This window comes from Prunus mume, linkage group LG8 (assembly GCF_029339155.1).
Source record: "Prunus mume cultivar Tortuosa linkage group LG8, ASM2933915v1, whole genome shotgun sequence".
Lineage (NCBI taxonomy): Eukaryota > Viridiplantae > Streptophyta > Magnoliopsida > Rosales > Rosaceae > Prunus > Prunus mume.
The window spans coordinates 22,939,675-22,962,323 of NC_142705.1; the positions used below are offsets into that span (position 1 = coordinate 22,939,675).

General features: G+C 38.7%; 2 protein-coding genes and 1 pseudogene across 5 annotated transcripts; 2 read left to right on the plus strand and 1 right to left on the minus strand.

Annotated features, from left to right (window-relative positions):
• The first annotated feature begins 408 nt into the window (after positions 1-408).
• Positions 409-4,548, plus strand: SLO2 (Pentatricopeptide repeat (PPR) superfamily protein). Of its 2 annotated transcripts, XM_016796182.2 has the most exons (3): positions 412-816; positions 1,007-1,195; positions 2,264-4,548. In XM_016796182.2, the coding sequence occupies exon 3, from the start codon at positions 2,327-2,329 to the stop codon at positions 4,445-4,447; it is 2,121 nt and encodes a 706-aa protein (XP_016651668.2). In that variant the 5' UTR covers positions 412-816; positions 1,007-1,195; positions 2,264-2,326; the 3' UTR covers positions 4,448-4,548. The 2 variants fall into 2 exon arrangements, with proteins under 2 accessions (XP_088899099.1, XP_016651668.2); XM_089042973.1 differs by lacking the exon at positions 1,007-1,195 and having other exon boundaries at positions 409-816.
• Positions 4,549-5,198: 650 nt separating this feature from the next.
• On the plus strand, positions 5,199-7,688 carry LOC148915083 (uncharacterized; annotated as a pseudogene). Its single transcript, XR_016122923.1, has 4 exons — positions 5,199-5,270; positions 5,480-5,608; positions 5,731-5,833; positions 5,958-7,688. The product of XR_016122923.1 is annotated as an uncharacterized LOC148915083 (transcript).
• A 64-nt stretch (positions 7,689-7,752) lies between these two features.
• On the minus strand, positions 7,753-9,631 carry SRR1 (sensitivity to red light reduced protein (SRR1)). 2 transcript variants are annotated; one of them, XM_008242342.3, is made up of 2 exons: positions 9,308-9,631; positions 7,753-8,708 (listed from the first exon to the last, which is right to left on the minus strand). In XM_008242342.3, exon 2 carries the CDS (start codon positions 8,641-8,643, stop codon positions 7,804-7,806), a length of 840 nt encoding a protein of 279 aa, XP_008240564.2. In that variant the 5' UTR covers positions 8,644-8,708; positions 9,308-9,631; the 3' UTR covers positions 7,753-7,803. The 2 variants fall into 2 exon arrangements, with proteins under 2 accessions (XP_008240564.2, XP_008240563.2); XM_008242341.3 differs by having other exon boundaries at positions 9,257-9,631.
• Positions 9,632-22,649: the final 13,018 nt, after the last annotated feature.

The window sequence follows — 22,649 nt, forward strand, 5'->3', positions numbered from 1 at the left end:
TAAATGCTTGAGAAGTTTAACTTTAATTGAAATGCTTGGAATTGTAACTTTAATTTTCTTTAGGTTGTAAATGCTTGAGAAGTTGAGGAGGTTGTGAATTTATATATGCTTGAAAAGTTGATGTTGTGAATTTATATTTTTGGGTTAAAATATGCTTGAAATCAAAAGGCTTCAAAAGAAGCATCAAAATTAGGCTTAAAATGTAGAATATTGGATTTTTATGACACAAAAAGAATTTGCGGTTTTAACCGCTAATTCACAGTAATCGACCGCTTTGCGGTTTCAAAATCACCATACTGCAAATAGTCGGTCGGTTTGCAATTTTGCAAAAATTGCGATTCGAATGCAACCACCCCTACTTTCTACAATGTACAATGTCAAAGAAACGAAAAAACAAAGAACATCACGTGCGGTAGTTCGACCATGGCCGCAATACGCATACAGTTGTGCGTGTGCAAGAGAATTTTTCGTTATATTTGAAAGATTTTATAAAAACTGACATTGATGAAAATATAGACTAAATTTTGGCTATATACGATAAAGACTGTAATTAGTCAATTCCTCCTAGCACTCATACATATAACAACTTCAAACTATGGTTATGGAGGAGACGTTGAACAATCATAAATAAATAGTGCGAGTTGAGAAAGCGCGCGCAAGAGAAGAGTAATCTTAGCCGTTAATTCCAAAGTCGTACGCCGTCGTTTGTTCGGTGTGAGGCGAAATTGCTTCATCCCTAAACCCTGTCTAAACCTTGGGCTCACATTCTTTGATTCTCACTCTGCTCTCTGCTCTCTGCTCTCTCTTTTTCTCCAGGTGAGCTTCCTCCTTCTCTCTCCTCTATCTCATTTCTCATTTTTGGAGATGCCCGAAACTGTCACGGCCCATCCATATTTTAGTAACAATAACCAAACCAGGGTTTGTGGTGTTGCATTGCATACAGTTTTGGCCCCAAATTTGTGCCAATAAAAAGTCAGAAAATTTATTTTGATATTTTCTTTTATAGAAAGTTACAAACAAGACAACTGTGCCTTGGATTGGTTCTTCCCTCTTCTGATAGGAGGAAGAAGGAAGTCCCAACTCCAGTAAGTAAGCTCGCTGTGACGTCGTCGTTTTCGTCTGAAACCTAGAATTTGGATATTCAATTGCAGTCGCTGTAATTGCTATTTGTTCTCAACTGACTGAAAAATCCCAGGTCAGCTTCTCTTTCAATTGCAGTTAATCAAGTCATTTCTTTTTCTCAGTTAATTAATTCACTGTCCCCAAGCTAACACCGGACTTAATGGAAATGTAATTTTCTGGTTATTAGTTTCATCCTTTTCTACTGAAGCTGAAACATTAACTGGGTATTGGTGGTACTTTCTGTCTATATTGTCTTAATTATGGGGGTTGGATTTCTCTTAAAGTTCCATTTAGCAAACCAGACGTACATTTGTTGTTGTCAGTAGGAGCAGGGAAGCCCAATCCACTGCTGATACTAAATACTATTTGAGCCTTTAGCTTAATCTCTTACAGTTCCATTAGTGTTGGCTTGTTCTCAAACAACCTTTTCGGGTTTTGTTAGTAGTTGGACTTTAACATGGTATCAGTGCTTTTGGATTTCAGTGGTTTCCTAAGAATCAGATGTATAGATTTCTTCCTTGAATTAGTTCAGTTATCTTCTGTTTATTGTATCATGATCACAGCTAACTTGCATTTATGTTGGATTTTTTTGAGAATAATAAGATCAACTTGTTGTAACATTGGGCAGGGCCAATCATTTATATGGAAATGTCCCCTTTTACGCCTATTTGAGTTCACTTGGGCTGTTATTTTAATGCATTTTGACCATATAAGAGAATAATTTCATGGTTATTAGCGATCTTGATATTTAAAAACTGAACGAATATTTTGGCATATGCTATGTTCTTATCTTAGTTACTCATAATAGTTGTATTACCATATGAGATAAGCTCTTATTGTGTTTACTATGTCTTGTTATGCTGCAAATCTTGGTTGGGTGATGATTCTGGAGCCATTCATCTTTCTTGCAACTTCTGCATTTTTTTGTCTAACCAATGTAACTCAACTATTTCATACTTTCAGTAAAACAGTATATATCAAGCATACAGTTCACAAGTGATTAAATTTCTCCCAAATAATTACGAATACAATGACATGTGCTCTCTTGCTTCCTTTAGCACACTCTTTCTAATCTTTCTAATCTTCATTCATGAGTTAATTTTAAAATGACATTGATATATTTATTCTTTCCACCTTGTAGGAGACATAGAGTCATGTATTCTCATTTCAATGCTGCTTAATTGATTGTAGCAAAGATAATGGAATGGGAACTAGACATGGATTGTTCAAACAACTTGTGGGTGACCTCTCTTTCCTCGACTCTACACCCTTTGCGAAGCTCTTGGATTCATGCATTCGAACCAAGTCAGCACGTGATGCACATCGCATCCACGCTCGTGTCATCAAAACCCAATTTTCCTCAGAGATTTTTATCCAGAATAGGCTTATTGATGCTTATGGAAAATGTGGTTGTTTGGATGATGCACGTAAATTGTTTGATAAAATGCCTCAAAGGAACACTTTCACTTGGAACTCCATCATAAGTACATTAACGAAGTTGGGTTTTATTGATGAGGCTGTGCAGATTTTTAGGTTAATGCCTGAGCCTGACCAGTGCTCGTGGAATTCGATGGTATCAGGGTTTGCCCAGCATGACCGCTTTGAAGAAGCTTTGGAGTATTTTGTCAAATTGCATGTGGAGGATTTTGTGCTTAATGAATACTCATTCAGTAGTGCTCTTAGTGCTTGTGCAGGTTTGAGAAAGTTGAAAATGGGTGTCCAAATTCATGCTTTTATTGCTAAGTCATGTTACTCGTCAGATGTTTATATGGGATCTGCACTTATTGATATGTACTCTAAATGTGGGAGTGTTGCTTCTGCACAAAGAGTTTTTGATTGGATGAGTGACCGAAATACAGTTTCTTGGAACAGTTTGATTACGTGTTATGAGCAGAATGGTCCAGCAAGTGAAGCCCTAGAAGTTTTTGTGAGGATGATGGATGGTGGGTTCAAACCAGATGAGTTAACTTTAGCCAGTGTGGTAAGTGCATGTGCAAGCTTGTCTGCAATAAAGGAAGGTCAGCAAATATATGCTTGTGTCATAAAATGTGACAAATACAGGGATGATCTTGTTTTAGGCAATGCGTTGGTTGATATGTATGCAAAATGCAATAGATTAAAGCAAGCCAGATGGATTTTTGATGGGATGCCTGTTAGAAATGTTGTCTCCGAAACATCAATGGTAAGTGGATATGCAAAAGCGGCAAGTGTAAAAGCTGCAAGATTGATGTTTGCAAAGATGATGGAAAGGAATATAGTCTCTTGGAATGCACTTATTTCAGGGTACACACAAAATGGGGAAAATGAAGAGGCTGTTGGACTCTTTCTCCTCCTGAAGAGGGAGTCTGTTTTGCCAACCCACTATACATTTGGGAATCTACTCAATGCTTGTGCAAGTCTAGTTGATCTGCAGCTTGGCAGGCAGGCTCATGTACACTTGCTGAAACACGGATTTAAGTTCCAGGTTGGGGAAGAGCCTGATATTTTTGTGGGAAATTCTCTAATAGATATGTACATGAAATGTGGATCCATTGAAGATGGATGTCGGGTGTTTAAAAGTATGTTGGAAAGGGATTATGTCTCCTGGAATGCCATGATTGTGGGGTATGCACAAAATGGTTATGGGACTGAAGCTCTTGAAATATTTAGAAAAATGTTGGCATCTGGGGAGCAACCTGACCATGTCACTATGATTGGTGTTCTATGCGCTTGTAGCCACGCAGGGTTGGTTGATGAAGGAAAAGAATATTTTTACTCTATGAGTGAAGAGCATGGTTTGGTACCATTGAAGGACCATTATACATGTATGGTTGATCTACTTGGTCGAGCTGGTTGCCTTGATGAAGCTAAACATTTAATAGAGATCATGCCAATGCAACCTGATGCTGTTATATGGGGGTCTTTGCTTGCTGCTTGTAAAGTTCATCGTAACATTACCTTAGGGAAGTATGTGGCGGAGAAGCTCTTAGATATTGAACCTAGGAATTCTGGACCTTATGTTCTTCTTTCAAACATGTACGCCGAGCTTGGAAGATGGGGTGATGTTGTAACAGTAAGAAAGCTGATGAGGCAACGGGGAGTTATCAAGCAGCCAGGTTGCAGTTGGATTGAGATACAGGGTCGTGTGCATGTTTTCATGGTGAAAGATAAAAGCCATCCTCAATGCAAGGAAATACATTATCTTTTGAAGTTGCTCATTGAACAGATGAAGCAATCCGGATATGTCGAAGATGCTTGTGATCACGAGATTTGTGAAGAACATGGTGAAACAGAACTAACCTCATTGTACGATGTTGATATGTTGGAAGATGCAGCTCTCGGGTGATTTGCCTACAATATTGTTTTCTAAATGTGCTCCCCAATATTTTCCTCTATAAAATTTGATAAATACTTTTCTTCATTCCTGGAAACGAAAAAGAAAATAAAGCCCAAAGAGTTCTGTCACAATTCATTGTTATCATGCCTATTTTCTGAATTTCATATTATGGTGGACTGGGCTACCTGCCTATTATGGGTCTGCTGTTAGGTTGGTACGGCACTCAATTGCTCCAATTGATCAACTTTCATGTTACTAAGCATCCAACAATATGGTAAGATCTGCTTTTCCCTTCACTTGATAAGATAGTGAGAGTTTGAATTCTTATGGTGATGATATCTTTGTATTCATCTCTGACATCCTTATCTTTATGTTCATCTCAAATATCTTTGTTTTCTTCTTTGTTATTTATTTGTTTTATATAATTTTTTGGTAAATCAAGAGAACGTAACATCTTCTTTGTTTGTGTAACATCAATGTATTTTTTTTTAATTCTTTTCAGAATATTTTGATGTGATTGTTTCGCAAAACTAGCATTACTTTGATAGCCTTGGTGAAGCTCTCTTAATTTGTGGTTATATTTGTAACAGCTATAAAAATTTATAATAACTCTGTGAACTCTGGTAGCTGAAGCATGTGTGACATTGTTTAAGTTCTTTGAAGTGCTTATTCATAAGAGTATAATTGATCTTGGGCCTCCTCACCCATTGCCAATTTGGTTTGAGTTGGATGCTCACATTCAAACATCATTCAAATTAATATGGTGGGAAAAGGAGGCCCTACAGTAGTCAAGGATGTGAAAATGGATATTTCAAGTGTTTTGCCAAGTTATGTAAATCTGGGAATTAAAAAGGAAAAAAGACGGACACAATAAAAATGTTGATGAGCTGCAATAAATTTTGTTTTAGTATTGTTCGTTCAACGATTCTGCTTGTGTTTCAAGTTTATATCCTGTCCACCAGTTAATTCTTCTGGCATTTTATAGCTGCTGTGGTTTTGCTGCTTTCTGTAGTAAGAAATCTGTTTAACGTTTTGTTGCAGAGCATGATAGGATTGATTGCTTTGTGTCATGAGGATGGATCTTGGGATGCTTCCGACGATGAATTGAAGCATGTACTTTGGGCAGGTACTGGCAGAAGATGCATCACCAATTCCACACGGTGGTTGTACACTTGAGACTCACTTTCGTCATTGTCTTGTCTGTGTTTAGTTGTTTTCCATACATAATTGAATTCAAGTGGCTCTCTTATCTATCCTTTGACTGTTGATATAAATATGTAGATGGTTCACTGGTGATGGCGTTATAGCGGGAAAAGAAGCTTCTTCACGAGAGGGATTTAATATTGGCTTTAGGCAATCGGTGCTGCTTGGGTTCAACTGAGGCCTTGTCACAAGGTAAAAAGCAAAAAAAAGTAAAGAGACGAATTATATTACAGTAATTTTTCACTTGCAGATCTTTATATTATTGTATTTCTCATTCCCCATTTTGGTGCATCTTCAACCAACCCACATGCAGAAGTGCTTTGGCTTACCTTCCAGATGGTTTAAGGGAGAAGTTGATTGAAACAGAAGACAAAAGGACTGGATTTCAGGGCTCTTTCAACAACAGATGCCCTAAGTTAGATTATTTAAGCCATCAGTCACTGCAGGAAGCTGATTCTTCCTCTCCACAAGTCACACCGGAGCTGAGAAACTCTGTTTGTGTCTCTAAATGTAGAGGCTAAGGATCCACGAAATATGACTTAGAATTGATACCAAACATAACCACAAGGCTGAGATTCACCGAATTGAAATCGCATGACACCACTTTAAAAAAAAAAAAAAAGGATATTGATTTCATAAGTAATGCTCGAGTTTTATTGCGAGTAAAAAGTCATTTCCCTTTATTCCAAGTCATGGACTAAGGGATCATTTGAGAGTAATTTTAAATAGGCTAAAAAATACTTTTATGGAGAATCACTTCTCTTCTTTATATAATCACTTTAAGTTGTTTTAAATGATTTTATGGAAAATCACATGAAATGTGGTTTTTCCCAGAAATTATTCTGGTCTATCCATAATCATTCCTAAACGAGCTCTGAGATTAAGAAGAGAAGAAAATGAAAACTATTGCAAGCTCTCCATTGGACACTAGTATAATGATTCTTGTATTTGGTTAGATTAAAATTTGACATGTATGGTAATATATCATCAGTAGAAGATCCTCTTTGTAATTGCACTTCTTTTTTTATTTATTTTATATTTTTAAATAAAGTGGGTGACGGGTTGGCCACAACAATAAAAAACGCACATAGAATACAAGTAGTACCGCTAGCTGCAACAGTTGGATGCCATCTAGTTCAACGACAAAGACCCAAAATTAAATACAGCGACCAACTATCCACCACCAGCTGTTGAAAAATTAGACGCTATTATCTTGGTTGAATGCCAGCCTTTGATCTCCGTGGGCTCCACTCATCGATGGCTAGCATTCAGTCACCTGAAAAATTAGCGGATTTGGGGAAGTGGGCGTCCCTTGTTTTCTCCTCTTCCTGTCGAACAAACAAACATTGGGTCTAATCTAACAACAGAAGCAGTGGGCTCCTTATTCACTTTGCTTCACCTTCTTCTCATGCGCCCCCCGCCACCCCCGCATACTAGTTTATATAAAACCCAAAACAAGTCATCTCACTATCTTCAACTTCAACTTCAACTGCATCAATTGCCTTGCCTTCTTCTTTCTCTCTCAATTCCATCAAAATTTCTATGGCTTCTCTTGTTCTTCTCTTGTCTGTACTTGGAGGTCGGCCCCATAACGCAGATCCAAGTAATTTGTGGTGGGCAACACTTCCTCCTTCTTCTTGTTCTAATTCTTCTACTGCCAAAAACCCACTGACCAGAAATGGAAGCAACTACAAATGCAATGGCCAAGCACAAGAAAATGAGGTGATGGTAGCTGTGGAAGATCTTCTGCAGCAGCTAGAGTCTAGGGTTTCTGTCGACTCAGTTTGGCCTTAATTAGAGATGGAGATTTCCTTTTCACTTTAGTATAGGGTCTGTCTGTGTATATTTTTCTTGTTGATCGTTAATTTATAAATTGATGAGACACAATCACATCTTCATTACCTTCCCCACCCCCCCAATCCTTTTAATGCTCTGTCTTGTTTTTTCTCTAGCTTGTTTTTCATTGTTGTAACATTCTTGGCTTTCTGTGGGTTTTGATCCTATGGCTTTTGGTTAATAGGAATCAATAATACCAACACTTGAAACATCAGGAAATTTCTGAAAGGCACTGATAATACCAACACTTGAAACTTTTTCAACAGGACATGGAGTACTAAAAATGATAATACGTTTCAATCATCAGGAAATTTCTCAACTCACAACTACAAATTGCTCAACTGCAGCTCTGTCTCAAGGACAGGCCTGAAAAAATGCCAACTCGAATCATGAAAGGCACTGAAATAAGTATCTGAAATTGTCTTAATCCTAAACTCATCTGTGAATTTTCGAACAGCCAAGATATGCTTTGTCGAATCAACAATAGCTGAGTTCTTATACTCTGATAGATGCTGTTCGTATGTCTCAAAGCTGTTCCCAAACAATACTGTACAATTCAAAAGCCGTGCTTCCCAATTCGCTTGTAGAAGATTATCATATAGCTCTGCCTCGCAATGTGGCATGAAGAACATTGTTGGTTTCTCAGCCTGACGCCGACCTTGTTCATTTATCGATAACACAGAGCATTCGAGAGCTTCCAAAACCCGAGATTCTGTGGCAGAAAGAATGGGATCAAAGACCTCTATATCTCCAATCCAATTGAACTTTCTCTTCAGCAAGATGGCAAGGCTCAACTGCAAACGAGGGGATTCATATGATTCGATGCTGCCTATGCCATATATAACCATCTTCATCTTCAACTCCGAGCTCAAAACCCTATGGAAGTAATTCATCATTTCTGGAGTTTGGATTTCATCCAGTAAATTAAGAAAGAATTGAGACATCTCCAATTTCTTCATACAGATCTGCATCTTCTGCATTAATTTTGATTCACGGGCGAAATTGATTTCAAGATCAGTTGGAGCCCAATGCGATGGTTGCTTCTGTACTCGAATTGTAATTTTTGGAGGATTTTTTCTTTGTCTTCCACGACGAGATGAAACAACTGTCCAGTCTCCATTTAAAGTATGGCTTTCAGCAGTTAGAGTCTTTGCAGAAGCTGCCATTGCAATCCAAGAATCCTTCTGACAATTCTTCTATGATTATGTATCCAGGTATTCAATACACACAACTGTTACAATTTGCAACAAAACACAATCAGTGGTGGTGAGAGAGAGAGAGAGAGAGAGACGTTTTACATGTAAAATTCCTAATTTAATTTAGGAATTCAAATGCTTGGGCAAATGCAACTCTTATTAAGATTTGAGTCCAACCACAAGATTCAGATTTATGATCTCCAAATCCAAATCCAAATCAATCCAACCAACTTCCTCAGTGGAAACAGGCATTCATTTTAATAAAAAACAATCAAGATAAATATACAAGGGGAAAAAGCATAAAAGAAAGAGCACCTAAAACTCTGATGAGCATCATTGATCAGATAATCTGCTACAAGCAAAATAATGGAAACAGGACAACAATTACCAAATTTCTCCTTGCTAGCATGTTTTCTAAACTACTTAGAGACTCAAGAAAGAAAAATGTGATAAAGCTGGTCTACCACACGGTCAAACAAAGCAGAAAACTTTAAACACTGTGATGAAAATTTTGAACTGGATATGGAATAGACTAAAACTATACTAATCAACAATTAAAGGCCTAAGTTATGAATGAAATCACCTTGCCTGGGTCGGGTCTTCTAAGGGAACGACAGAGGAGGACGAGATCTACCTTTTGCAAGAAAGATCGCCGACAGAGGTGACCGAAATTGGCCAGAAACAACCTCGACAGCGGGGGCAACGGTGGTGCGACTCCGCCCGTTTTCGAGCGTTCTGCCGCCTTCTGTGGGGGTGTTCCGGGCCGGTGGTGGGGTGGGTTTGGTAGAGGAGGTGGCGGCGAAGCTTTTTCGTGAAGGTGGAAAAAGCCGGGTCGCCGGCCCTTTTCTGAAATCTTCAGGGAGAGAGAGAGAAGACTCAGAGGGTGACGTGTGCTTTCACTGGGCTGGCTTTTGGGCTTTTCTAACATTTCTGAAACGATTTTCAGCCATTTCCCCCCTAAATTATGACCCTAATCAAATTTAATCTCATGAACTAAAACGTCAGATAATTTAGGTCCGAATTTAAAAAAATGGAGTTTCATTAAAACACCCAAAATAGGAGCTAAAATTATAAAAAAATTCAACACCCAAAATACTTTATAAACACACTCAAAATCCATCATTACATGCATTCAAAACCCATTTATAAACACACCCAAAAAATATACAATTGTTGACTTTGGGGTTGATTTTGGGTATGTTTCTATGTTTAAATAGTGTTTGGATTTTTTTATAAATACATGTTTAGGATTAGGTTTATTTATAAATTCGTATTAAAAAAAATACCACCAATTTCACCTCTGCCATTAAAATTTTCAAATTTCATCCACTTTTCAGTCCAAAAAGTCATGTTCATCCACGTGAGTTACTATTTGATTTTTTTACTATCTAAAATATTTAGTAAATAGAAAAATGAAATAGAAATTGTTTTTTTTTAAGACCACCAGCGCTCCCATCCAACACCTACTCTTGCCATAAGCTTCTCTCCTTCCCTGACGCACCACAACTAGAAGCTTATCTCATTCCCTGAATCTTCCTCTCTTATAACCTGCGAGACACAAGCCAACGTCATCGCTGTCGACCAAGACTCCACCAAAGGAAACTCCAACTCTAATAACTTGAATCTGAATCCAAATTCGTACTTCAGTTCCAACTTGCAATGGTTTTCATTGAACTTGAAGTCCAAGGCTATGATTATCATCCCCAACTTTATCCTCAGCCACTGGTTATGTACATTGAAATTACCTGTAGGAAGACTAAGAAAACCTAGAAGGGGTGAATAGGCCAACTTAAAATTATAATCAATAAATAAAAATAAACTTCGGTAATATCAATCTTGAAACGTGTTGAGTATAAAATAAAGGAATACACAGAAAATTATTTTACGTGAGAAAACCCCACCTCTGGGGAAAATCCACGAGACTCCTCAGTCCAACACAAATCCACTATAGAACGATAATTAAAAGAAGTACTCACACACTTATCCTAGACACATTATAAATAATGTTTATTGACTTCTTCATAACTTAACTTCTGTCACGGAGTGATCTTTGACACTCTTTATGTTGAACGCAATACTGGTCACGATCGCATCAAGCTCGCCGGAGGAAAGCCACCACCACGGTCTTGGTGCCCTCGATCGTATGAGTCACCAAACATGCAAATGAATGCAATATGAATCATAAAAGTGTTTGATAAATCACCATGTAAACATGGAACACTTGATGATTTATCTCAAATTAAAACTCAGCCTTCCAAAGTTTATGGACTGAAAATATGATCGTGAAAGCTCTCCGAACAAAGAAGACAAAGTTCTTATTTTATAGATTTTTTCTTTACATGAAAGAAAACACGTTGAAAACCAAATTACTTTATTTGCACGATTTGAATAAAATAAAATAAAAAGATATTTTTCCTATTCTAATGATGATCACACATGAAGCCCAAAACAATAGGAAAGTAAAAACCCAATAAAGGAAATTTATGATAATCCCATCATTAAAGGAGTCCTAATATTCTTAGGTCAACTACCAAGAATATCTCAACACCTTTAATAATGTGATCTGATTAAAACTTGATTTGTAAGTTAATTACTTTAAAGGATAAGTAACAAATCATGGATAAGAGAAAGAAATATTAAGTAAAAAGATATTGCAAAATATGCGTAAATGAGATGCACTCCTAAATGGATTATAATTTATTAAAATCAAGGAAGATCAAGAAAATAAAATCATATTAGATTCCAAAAAAAACATTCCTATTATGAGTGCATGAAAAATGACATATCTTACTCTTCATATCAAATGTCTCGTACGTTATAAGTCACAAATCTGGAATTCGGGGATTGCTGAGTTGTTTCAATCCTGCAGTTTTTGAAAATCAGAGACAACAATTTTGCTTCAACCCTATAGCTAAATGACACTTCCAAACCAATACTAAGTTCTAGGAAATGCCAACACAATTTCATACTAACATACATTTTTCATTCCTCGAATTTCATTTGCTTTTGTGGACGTTTAATTAGTTGTTTGGTCCAAAATTTGGGGATTAGGGTGGGTTGCATGGAAAATATAGGAAAGAACCCGGAGCACTACGGAGGTCTTGGTCAAGTGGTGGGATGCGTCTGTGGGGAAAGGGCTAGGTTTTAATTATAAATTTTATAAAGCTTTTTTCTATTTTTTTTCTTTTGATTTTACTTTGGACTATCCGAAATTACTTTGGACTTCCATTGACCATAATATCCTCGTTAAAGCTCTAATTCATGCGTAATAAGTGTCTACAAACTCATAAGAGTGAGCTCTATAAAAAGGGTGCGAAGTAGTTTATCAAAACTCATCCTGATAAAATATTGACTGAAATGCAAAATTGCATGGGGACCAAAACTCGTCCCCTATTTCCAAAGAAAAAATTGTACTTTCACATAGAAATTCAGAAACAAAAAATGAATTTTCGGGACGGGATGTTGAAATGAATTTAAATTACATAGAACGGAATATTAATTGTTGACAATTTAAGCAAATTTTCAATGATAAAAGAAGGAAAATTACATCACAGAGATGGAGACTTCAATAACTTAAAGTACTGTTGAGGCTTCAAGTAATCGGAAGCATGTGCTCCAATTAAATTATTGAAGTATATATATATATATATATATATAGCAAAAATTGTCTTTTGCTTTGGCCTTATAGTTATATACACTAATACCTTCTTCATTTGATATAGTAGTTATGGGCGTGTTGGCAATTGGGATCAACAGAATCAACATCAATGTGTAAACAAACAAATCAATTGCAACAACCAATAATTAGTCTTTCTTCCATACATTGTTGTGTTATAAAACTAGAGGGATAAAATGTAGAGAGAAGTGACATGCTAAAGATAAAGTTTCACCATGTTTATTCACTGCTTAATCTTTGGTAGAACTACCTATTTATAGGCTTACAAGATAGGAGATTGAATACCATCATTTACAATACACTTATAGGTTACAAGCACTAATTACAAATACTTAGTGCATAGGTTATATAAAATCCAACGGTGGAATACTAAGAGGTATGGCGGTTATCCACTAACTCATGCATTTACAACACTCCCTCTTGGATGTCCACCATACAATGACATAGTTCCCTCATTAAAAACCTTTCTTGGAAAACCCAGTGAGGACAAAACCGAAGCGAAGGGAAAAAGAGTGAAACTTTCTTATGGATCATTGATATGGTGTTGGATGCGCTTATGTTGCCTCGTTAAAACCTTGCTAGAAAAAACCCAGTGGGACAGAAACCTAGTAAAATGGGAAAAGAGTACAATGCGCATATGTCCTGTGTGTAGTAGAATTGGATGCTCCCCCTGATTGATATCTCCCCCTGATTAATATCTCCCTTTGATTTTCATTAACTTCAGGAATTTAGGCTTCAGAAAAAGCTTTGGTAAAAAGGTTCGCCAGATTATCTTATGAAAGAATTTTTTTAACTCCAATCTCTTGGCTTTTTTCTGAAATTGTCACCCTTGATGAACCCTTCTCTTATTTGAGCAATACAAGCAACATTATCTTCACACATGATCGTTTATCACACTATTCGACCTGTTTTTCACTTTTCAAATGATTGAACTCTTTAGTAGCATCAACAACTAATCTAATAGTTAGAATATGTTACAACAATATCAAATTTGAATTCAAAATACTCAAACTCTTAGTGTTAACTCTTAATCAAGAATATCGTGGTACTTTATATCCTTCAAGCGGTCGTTTCATGAGATATATCTCAAATATTTCATGAGCTTTGAGGATCTTCATGTACCATACAATCTTAATAAATATGCATTTAACACATGCTATAAGTTTCACGTTAAAATAACAACTATACTTATAGAAATGTGGATGCATATATGATGAGATGGGAGACTAAAACCATGTCTCTACCAGGAAACCTCATGTCATACTAGTGATCTTATTTCACTTCACAAGCACCAATTCGTAACCTTCATACTTAACATTTGTAATTTGGTGTTTGAGTTATAGGTTTAATATCCCACACTTCATATTTCGTGATAAATGGAATTGCCTATTTCCATTTTGGCCAATCACTTAGCTTGTTGACATTCATAAGGCGATTTAATATAATCATAGCCCTTGATGATTGTAGTAGCTACTAATAAACCAAATGTATCATCAATTTGTGATTCCACAATTCTCATGTGCAAGCGCATGCATAATTTATATACAAATTTATAAATAAACCCAATCCTAGACATGTATTTATAAAAAAACCCAAGCACTATCTAAACATAGAAACACACCCAAAATCAACCCCAAAGTCAACTTTTTGGGTGTGTTTATAATGGGTTTTGAGTGTGTGTAATGATGGGTTTTGCGTGTGTTTATATGTTTAAATAATGCTTGGGTTTTTTTATAATTCGAACCCCCATTTTGGGTGTTTTAGTGAAACTCCCTAATTTATAAGCATCTCATTGAATTGGGGTACCAATGCCTCTTCAGGGGCTGATGTTGTCACTTATGTGACAAACATCTCTTTTACGATGAATTAATTAGAATATGTGGATCATAACCTCATATAGAGCGTTATTTTTTATAGGGCTTGAATTTTTCAAATAATCTCCATTTCTAGGGAGTTAAGTTTTTAGAACCTATATTTTTGTCATGCTCATAGTCACTTATTGTCATGTTAATGGATTGTGATACATGAATATCAATCCATGCTTGCATATTCATAACATTATATATGCATTATCTTGATGAGACAAAAGCGGATTGATTCAACACTATTTCACAATGTTCTTCAGGAACTGTCATTTCTCCCCCTGACGGCGGGAAAATTGTCTCAAAATGTAGGAAAATAAACTCACCATCATTATCAATTCAAATTGACTGGATTGGATAATGTGGGAGTCATGCTCGTAAGAGTATTGACAAGAGACAAATATGTGACCATTTTAGTAGGCACATTCAATAAAACTGGTGAAGTGATCCATAATTAAATGTTGTATAGGCTCACAAATATCCCTTGGAATTATTTCAAGAAAGAGGGCTCAAAGTCAATTTTTGACTGAGATGATCTTATGACAGCTTTTATTTGTGAGCATTCTTTGTAATGATATTTGTTGGACAAGACAATATTTTGAGTCTTTAAACGATGTCCTTACAAATTTATAAAAATATTATGTATCATTGTGGAACATGGATTGCCAAGATAGTCATGCCACAACATAAAAGTTATCCGGTTAATAAACTTTTGGTTCATGATATCGTAATCTTCAACTGCTTTAATAGTTGTGTAATATTGGGGCCTCGTGAACTTTTGTTTCATGACATCATAAATTTCAACTACTTTAATAATTGTGTAATATTGGGGTCTTATGAACTTTTAGTTCATTACATCATAAACTTCAACTACTTTAATAGTTGTGTAATATTGGGGCCTGATGAACTTTTGGTTCATGACATCATAAGCTTCCTACTCACAAAAGAAAGTAGGAAGTTTCTCCAATAGACGCCTCTGGCTATCAATATTGAGGCGGTAATACAAAACATTACCATTGTAAAATGAAATTAACTAATAACATAAATAAAATAAAATGAGTAAAGTGGTATAAATGAGGAATAAAATAAATAAATAAAAGAGTATGAAATTCCAAGATAATCTAATATTAATGTGGATTCAATATGTAGATAAAACTACAAGTTTAAGAATTGGATTTCCAACCAATTTAGGTTCATATAGGCACAAATAAGTAATGAACTTCAGGTTCATATACAGTATTAAGATCCATGAAAAACTGTGAACTTCATGTTCATATCAATATATATTCGAAACTTCGAGTTCGAATACGTAGATCTAAATAAATTGAATTAATAGTTGTGCTTTGAACTTCATACTCAAATCCATGTATATGCACTCAAAACTTCTGGTTTGGGTTCTTGACATATGTAGGCCTCATGGAAATCTGATTTTGATTAATACAAAATCGAGGAGTTTCATGTCCTTATGTGCTTTTTAAATTCGCAGAACTTCATGCCCTCAATTATTTAGAATCAAAGAACTTCAGGTTCTAATTCAATCAATTATATGATGAGGATCGAGGAACTTCAGGCCCTGATCTTTTGTATAATACAAACTCATCATAATAATTAAGATCATACTTAAAATTAAATAAACAAACAAATAATAAAAAACATGGCATTATATTCATGTGTAATAAGAATAAGAATTTTTTTCCTTAAACGAGCACGATGAAGTCTGATGGTGAGTACAAAGAAACTCTATACTATGTGATGACTCTAGCTCATATAAGAAGAAAGAAAATTCAAAGAAAGAAAACATACCAAGAGCAATGTCGTGCTGATAACGTTTTATAAAACTAGAGGGAGAAAATGCAGAGAGAAGTGACATGCTAAAGATAAAGTTTCACCATGTTTATTCACTGCTTAATCTTTGGTAGAACTACCTTTTTATAGGCTTACAAGATAGGAGATTGAATACCATCGTTTACAATATACCTATAGGTTACAAGCACTAATTACAAATACTTAGTGCATATGTTACATAAAATCCAATGGTGGAATGCTAAGAGGTATGGCGGTCATCCACCAACTCATGAATTTACAATAGTATGACATATCCAACGTTGATTAGTATACTATACCCTAATTGAACTTAATGTCATGACATTTTCTCCTAGCAATGAGGCCAAATTTACGTTACCTGGACAAAAACAAATAATAAAAATATAACCATTGTTTTGAAGGTGTTAAATGAAAATATAATAAGTTGGTTAAATGGTATGGGCCTTTTTGGGCATTGAGGTATTTTGGACCCGAAATTTCAAATTTTGAGTCTTGCTTGCTTGCATCGGAGATGGTCTAATAGAGGTAGGCTTCACCAATATAAGTTGACCCCACTTATATCAGAAAGGCTGATACATAATGTGTCACAATAATGTGATCTCCCTAAAGTCAAGGTTTGACAACATATTTTCTTTTATTAACATAATTCTTTCTTTAGAGATATGCCCCAATCTTTTATGTCAAAACATTGAGGATTTTTCCATTAAAGAGCATTCTTTTCAAAACCATAAGTTCCTTTTCATGGAAGGTAGAAATAGAGGACTTCACCAAATTCTAAGACCATCCCAAAAGAAAGTTTTAGCTTGACATTGTCTACTGACAATGTGACCTCCCTAACATTTTCAATTGAAATAGATAAAAAACTTTGGGTTGCCCATCTAACGTCTCGATTTATATAAAATGAATGGCAATTTCCATAATTTATAGTCTTGTAGCTATAATATTGTAGGGGGTTTTTGTTCCAGCAGCTTGACGAATAGGCATGGGCTGCTGTAGGAAGACAACGAGCAAAATCCCCCAAATGCTTGAGTTCGAAAAACAAGCTCCCAAGAGAGTTTTTAGAAAATCTAATGAGATTTTAAAAGAACACTCTCAGGATCACTTCACTAACACCCAAATAAGCATGAGGATTTCGCTAATGGCTCAGCCTGAGGAGTATGTGGCATGAGAGCTAAGCTTTCATGAGTTTAGCAGTTTGAGAGAGAGAGAGAGAACAACATGAATTTCTTACAGAGGATCAAATCTAAACTGAGAACGAAGGAAAACTTAGCAAGGTTTTATCTCAGGGGAAGAAGAAAACAACGGAGAAATGGGATTGGGTGGCTTGAGTAAATTCCAGATTGCTTGACAAAGCTTGGTCAAGCTCTGGGTCGTTGAGTTGTGGATGTCTTTTCTGGGTAGCAAAAGTCTCCTTTTATAGGCGTTAGGAGCTCTAATTTCGTCTGTTTTCCTCTTCCTTTTCCTTGGCAGCTCCTACTTAGCCCTATTTTGATGAATTTCTCCATCCAAGGGGCATGGGTAAGGAACCCTTCATGGTTCCAATGGTTTGACGCAACTGGGCTTTCCCATAGAGGGGAAGGCGCCACCTGCTTTCCTTGTGTTTTCTCCCAGGCAGAGCTTACAGAGGAAAAGGGAAAGATGGAGCCTTTTGTCCGATGGACACTTCTCTCACCCCCATGGATTTCCTCTGGTCTTGCCGTGGCTCCCTTATGACCATTGTTTGGAATTCAAACGGGAATAGGGCTTGACGCCAGATTTTTGCAAGTTGCTGGGCTTGGGCTTGTACATATGGTATTGGGTCCTCTGGCTTTGTTGCTTCTATCGTTTGACAGGCTTTTGTCAAGCTGCTGGAAAGGCTTTCCCTCTAATTCTATTGATGTGGGCTGGGCTAAATATCTTGGTAGGTTCTTTGGTGTCTTCCTAGAGCATGGGTCAATTTTTTCTCCTCTCTCTCATGCTAACCCATATGCTTGGGTTCTAGGAACGGGCTTGAGTTCCAAAGCCCCCAAGTGGCTTTGAAACCTACGTTCCTTGAACCCTCAATGGGCCCCGTGATTGCTTGTTTCCCTCCATACCACAACCTTCTCAGTAAGCCCCGGTTAATTTTGTGGCTTGGGCCCACTTAAGCTCGTGACGTAGCTTGGTATTAGAATGCGCATGATTTCTATGCTTGTGCTTGGGGTTTTATTATGCCATGATAGGCTATAGTCGGGCCAAGTAGTGCCGAATGAGCATGTGAGCGTGATTTAGTAATATCGGTATGTCCTTGGCTCCTTTTGCACGTGCTTGTTTAGCATGATTTGTCGCTTGTAGCTTGTGTTGGCGGCTCTTATAAATTTTCTTTTATCCCGATTGAGCTTATTTTGCATCCAATCACTCATATTGGGCTAAGGGTTAATTTGGGCTTAGCCCCTTGGATTTTTGGGCCTCAACATTAGCCCCCTTGATTATTGGGGCCATGAATAGCTTTGAGATGGGTCAAATAATCAAACCTGGCCCAAAAGAAAAATCAAATCCAGGCTGCTGACGTGACCTTCTCGCTTTCCCACGCGTGTGTGCTGCCATGATTATTTTCCAGTGGTCTCTTGCATTCCCCAGGTACGCTTCCATCAATCTTGTTTTATTTTATTTTTCTTTCCTTTTCTTCTCTTGTTTTTCTCTTTTCGCCTCTCGACTCTCTCTTCTCAGACGCTACGAGCCCTAAAACTAGTTGCCCCCTTTTCGTTTTTGCTGGTTTCTTTTCATACACAGGTCTAGAGAACCCTTGGGAAATGAGAAATCACAGTGAGGCCTCAACCACAACCGCTGGTTGGTTACGCCAAGGAAACCGCTCGCAAACATCCGGGAAAAGCCACGATTTTTCTTTAAAATCCTTCAAATTTCTTCGATTCGCTCTTCAATCCGTCCAAAACCAAGCTTAGCAAAGTCACTTGGCGAATTGTGGAGCAATTTCTACTGTGTAATCGCAAGGCGCTTCCCCTTTCGACTTGCAAGTCGAAGAATTCCAAGAATAGCAGTGGTAAGCATCGCTCCTGCTTTTTCTTGTTTTCTACATCTCGTTACTCCGGGCACATGCATCTATACACATACACATATACATACGCATATATGTACATGTGGAGGCACCCTTTATATTTTTATTTTTATTTTTAGAATTCCTCATGAACAGGGCACTTTTCTCGGTCTGGGTTTCATCTAATTTCCCAAGCCCTAGGCTCGAATTTCGGGCATAGACCACTGATTTGGGATTTTAAGCGTGCTTGAGGCGATATCTTACCTTGATTAACCATAAAACCTCTAGATGGTGTCGAAGCATGGTGGAAGGAACAGGAACAGCCACTCCATGGCTTCCTTCGCATATTTTATCCCTGTGATTCATTTTCTCCTCTTTTTCTTTTAGCACCAGATAATCTTTTCCCCTCTCATAGGAAAGATTTGCATGATGATATTGAATTGGTCTCCTTTTTTCTTTCTTGATATGGTCTTGGCATGATATTACAGAGATGTGCGTGCGTTCAACAATTCGTGAAGGTGCTTGGAACTTATGCATTTTGTTCTTTCTTCCTCTTTTTTTTTTTTTTTTTTTCGCAGGTGTCTGTGACTTAGTAGGCCTGCCATGGCATCCACTGACCTTCCGCCGATCATGCTAGACCATCTCTACTCCATGGATGACAATCTTAAAGCAGAAGGGCCGCTCCTGTTGCTTGAAGATGCCCGTAAAAATCCCGTTGTTGGTGATGAGCTATCCCCTGAGACTACTCCTGTAATTAATCCTGCCTCCATATCCAGATGCTGCATTGAAAAGGGCCTCTTTCCAGCCGTTCCCCTATTCTTCCAATATCCTTGCGGCATCAGTAAAGGTTGGTCAGAATGGGTCGACCGTGAACTGCGGGATCCATCCACATGCAACATCCTGCGCAGAGCACAAGTCCTTGATGCCATCTTCCTTTCCAAATTGTGGGACATCCATATCGAAGCGAAGATGCTTCGTCACGTGGTCCGGAGGTGGAGCACCGCTACTCACACCTTTGTGTGCTCATGGGGGGAATTTACCCCTACCCTTGAAGATGTGGCGAATATCTCTCGCCTTCCTGTCTGTGGCGACCGTAGTCCTTTCTGCATTGCCCTCACTCCGTAAGAAATAGATAACCTTGCAGTCTTGCGAAGAGGCGCTCCCACCTCTCCCAAAGACTTCACCCGGTTTAGCAACTGGATACAATATTTTGGGGATGCAAACAGACAGAGTCCCTGCCGTTTGGCTGCCTTTATAGCTCTGTGGCTTGGGCGGTTCGTGCTCTGTGACTTTTCTCAGGATGCCTTCATGAGCGTGTATTTCCCTTGGCTTTGGCCATAGCCCGAGGCGATACCATCCCCTTAGCCCCCATGTTCCTGGGACATCTATACCATCTACTTAATTGAACCCAACTTCTGGAAAAGAGTGCATCAGGAACTATGGGCGTTGGACCCTCCTAAATTCTGGTTTCTTGCAGGTGTTCTTGTGGGAGCGTCTCAAAGGGTTGGATGTGCATTCACTCCCTCATTCGCATGCTATAAAGTTGGCTGACTGGGGCAATGGTTCCTTTATGCCAAACAATCTTCCATTAGTTTGCAGGTGGTTCAAGAGAATGCAGAGGAAAGGCCAGAATTTCTTAAAGCTGCTAGACAATGTCGAGAATTTTGTCTTCGTCCTTACGGCACCTCACAGAGACCTTCACTTTCGTGCCCTTCTATACCGACGCGCTGATACGATTGAGATTCCAGCAGCCGTGTCGCAGAGTGACCAGTTCCGGAAGTATGCTTTGTTGAATGTTGCTCCCATCCCCTTGCCTATTCTTGGGCATAATCGCGCAGAGATTTTCGTGACCTACTCTCCACAACGAGTCAGGCGGCAGTTCGGGCTTGACCAAGGGGTTCCCAGTAGTCCCAACCATGGTGACCCCTTTGCACTACACAGGATCTTCTGGAGCAATGACCACATACCAGCCAGTTGCAGGCCCATCGTTTTAGCGAGCAAGACGAGGGTTGGTGGCTTTTCCAGAGGCTACCAAGCTTATCTGAACCGCTGTCTCTCTTCCTTCCGTGAGTTCCAATCCTTTCCTGGGACAAATCGCTTCCTACAACGGCTCGTCCTTGTGGGCTTGGTTTCGGAAGAGAAAGCCATCCCTCTTAGCCAAAAACGCAACTTGCCCTTGATTTCCAAGAGTGGTGATATCGTTGGGGAATTTCCTAAGACGGCCGGCCGGGGTACAGAGTCCCGCGGCTCGAAAAGTGCAACGCCAACACAGCAAAAGGAAGCGAGAGGAGGAGCGAATGTGCGTGAGAAGCATCGCCAAGAAACCCAAAAGGTTCATTCAAGGTAGCCCCAGTGGCCCTCTCAACCAAAGAAGCAACTCCCTGAACAGCCACGCTCGGCTCGCCAGATCCGGAGCCGGTCGCCTGCAAGGTGCCGAAACTACCCTCTCCGCCGTAGTGTTCTTGACTTCAGATTCTTCATGCCTCTTTTGCTTTTGCGTGCATGATATGTGGGTAGATACTTATTTATTATATACATATATATATCTTTTTATATGGAAAATGGGTACAACCCCAAAGAGAAAGAGAAGTGACACACCCTGGATCTCCTCAGTGACCCATAAACGCCAAGCGCATGATTCTACATGCAAGATTTTCCGAACACGCACCAAGATCATGAAGTCGCTGAACCCCAATCGTAGTGACAGGACGATGATAGTGATGATAGTGACACCACCGAATCCGAGGCTAATGTTCCAGAGCAAGAGAACGTTGACGATGCTAGTGAAGATTCTCGACAGGGACTTCAATGAGGGTTGCAGTGAGGATGCATTTGCTTATTCCAATACTATCCAGAGGACAAGGTGGTTCAGATGTTTTCTTCGAGTCCGCTGTAGCAGACACGCCGCTTTAGCGCCGAGTGTAATCGACGCGCTTTAAGTTTTGTCCCCTTCTTCCTCACTCAATAATCAGACACTCGACGCGGCTCATCCCGCAGTTATTGACATTGCCGAGGACCCAAACCTCGCCGCGACCATTGTCCGATCCTCGCCTGACCCTTGAGGTATCCGCATCGATAATGAACGACCGACCCAAATTCCACTTTGGAATCCGGGTCGAATCCTGTCAAACCGACACCTAGTGCCCGTGGGTCGTAAATGACCAAAATACCGAAGCGATAACACAAACTCGGGCCCTATCTCGTGGTCGCTCGTAATCGTAGGGTCGCTTACTTCTTTCGAGGGATCAAGCCACACGTAGTTCTTTCACCGCCTCCGACTTGTAATCGGTTCAATTATCCGTGAAACATACTCTAGGGATGACGCTTATGTGAGTATCCGACTCCGTTTTACGATCCGCCAAATACTATACGATCCTGGAAAAACCTAGATCAACATACCTGAAGTTGACTACGATCCAACGGTTCAAACATATAGAACCCGGAAATCGCATACTAGGCGAGATCCGTCGGGGTTCAAACGGTATCCGAATTAAGATCCGCGAATTTCTACGCGCTCATGACGACCCAAGGATCATTCTGGAACTGAATGGGGTCTCGACCAATCTGCTCACGCGCCGCCACACGCGCCGGCAGCGCGTGG

What these genes read in the sequence shown, in the direction of transcription:
- SLO2 (XM_089042973.1), top strand. Translation starts at nt 2,327, where the DNA reads ATGGGAACTAGACATGGATTGTTCAAACAACTTGTGGGTGACCTCTCT.
- SRR1 (XM_008242342.3), bottom strand. Translation starts at nt 8,643, where the DNA reads ATGGCAGCTTCTGCAAAGACTCTAACTGCTGAAAGCCATACTTTAAAT.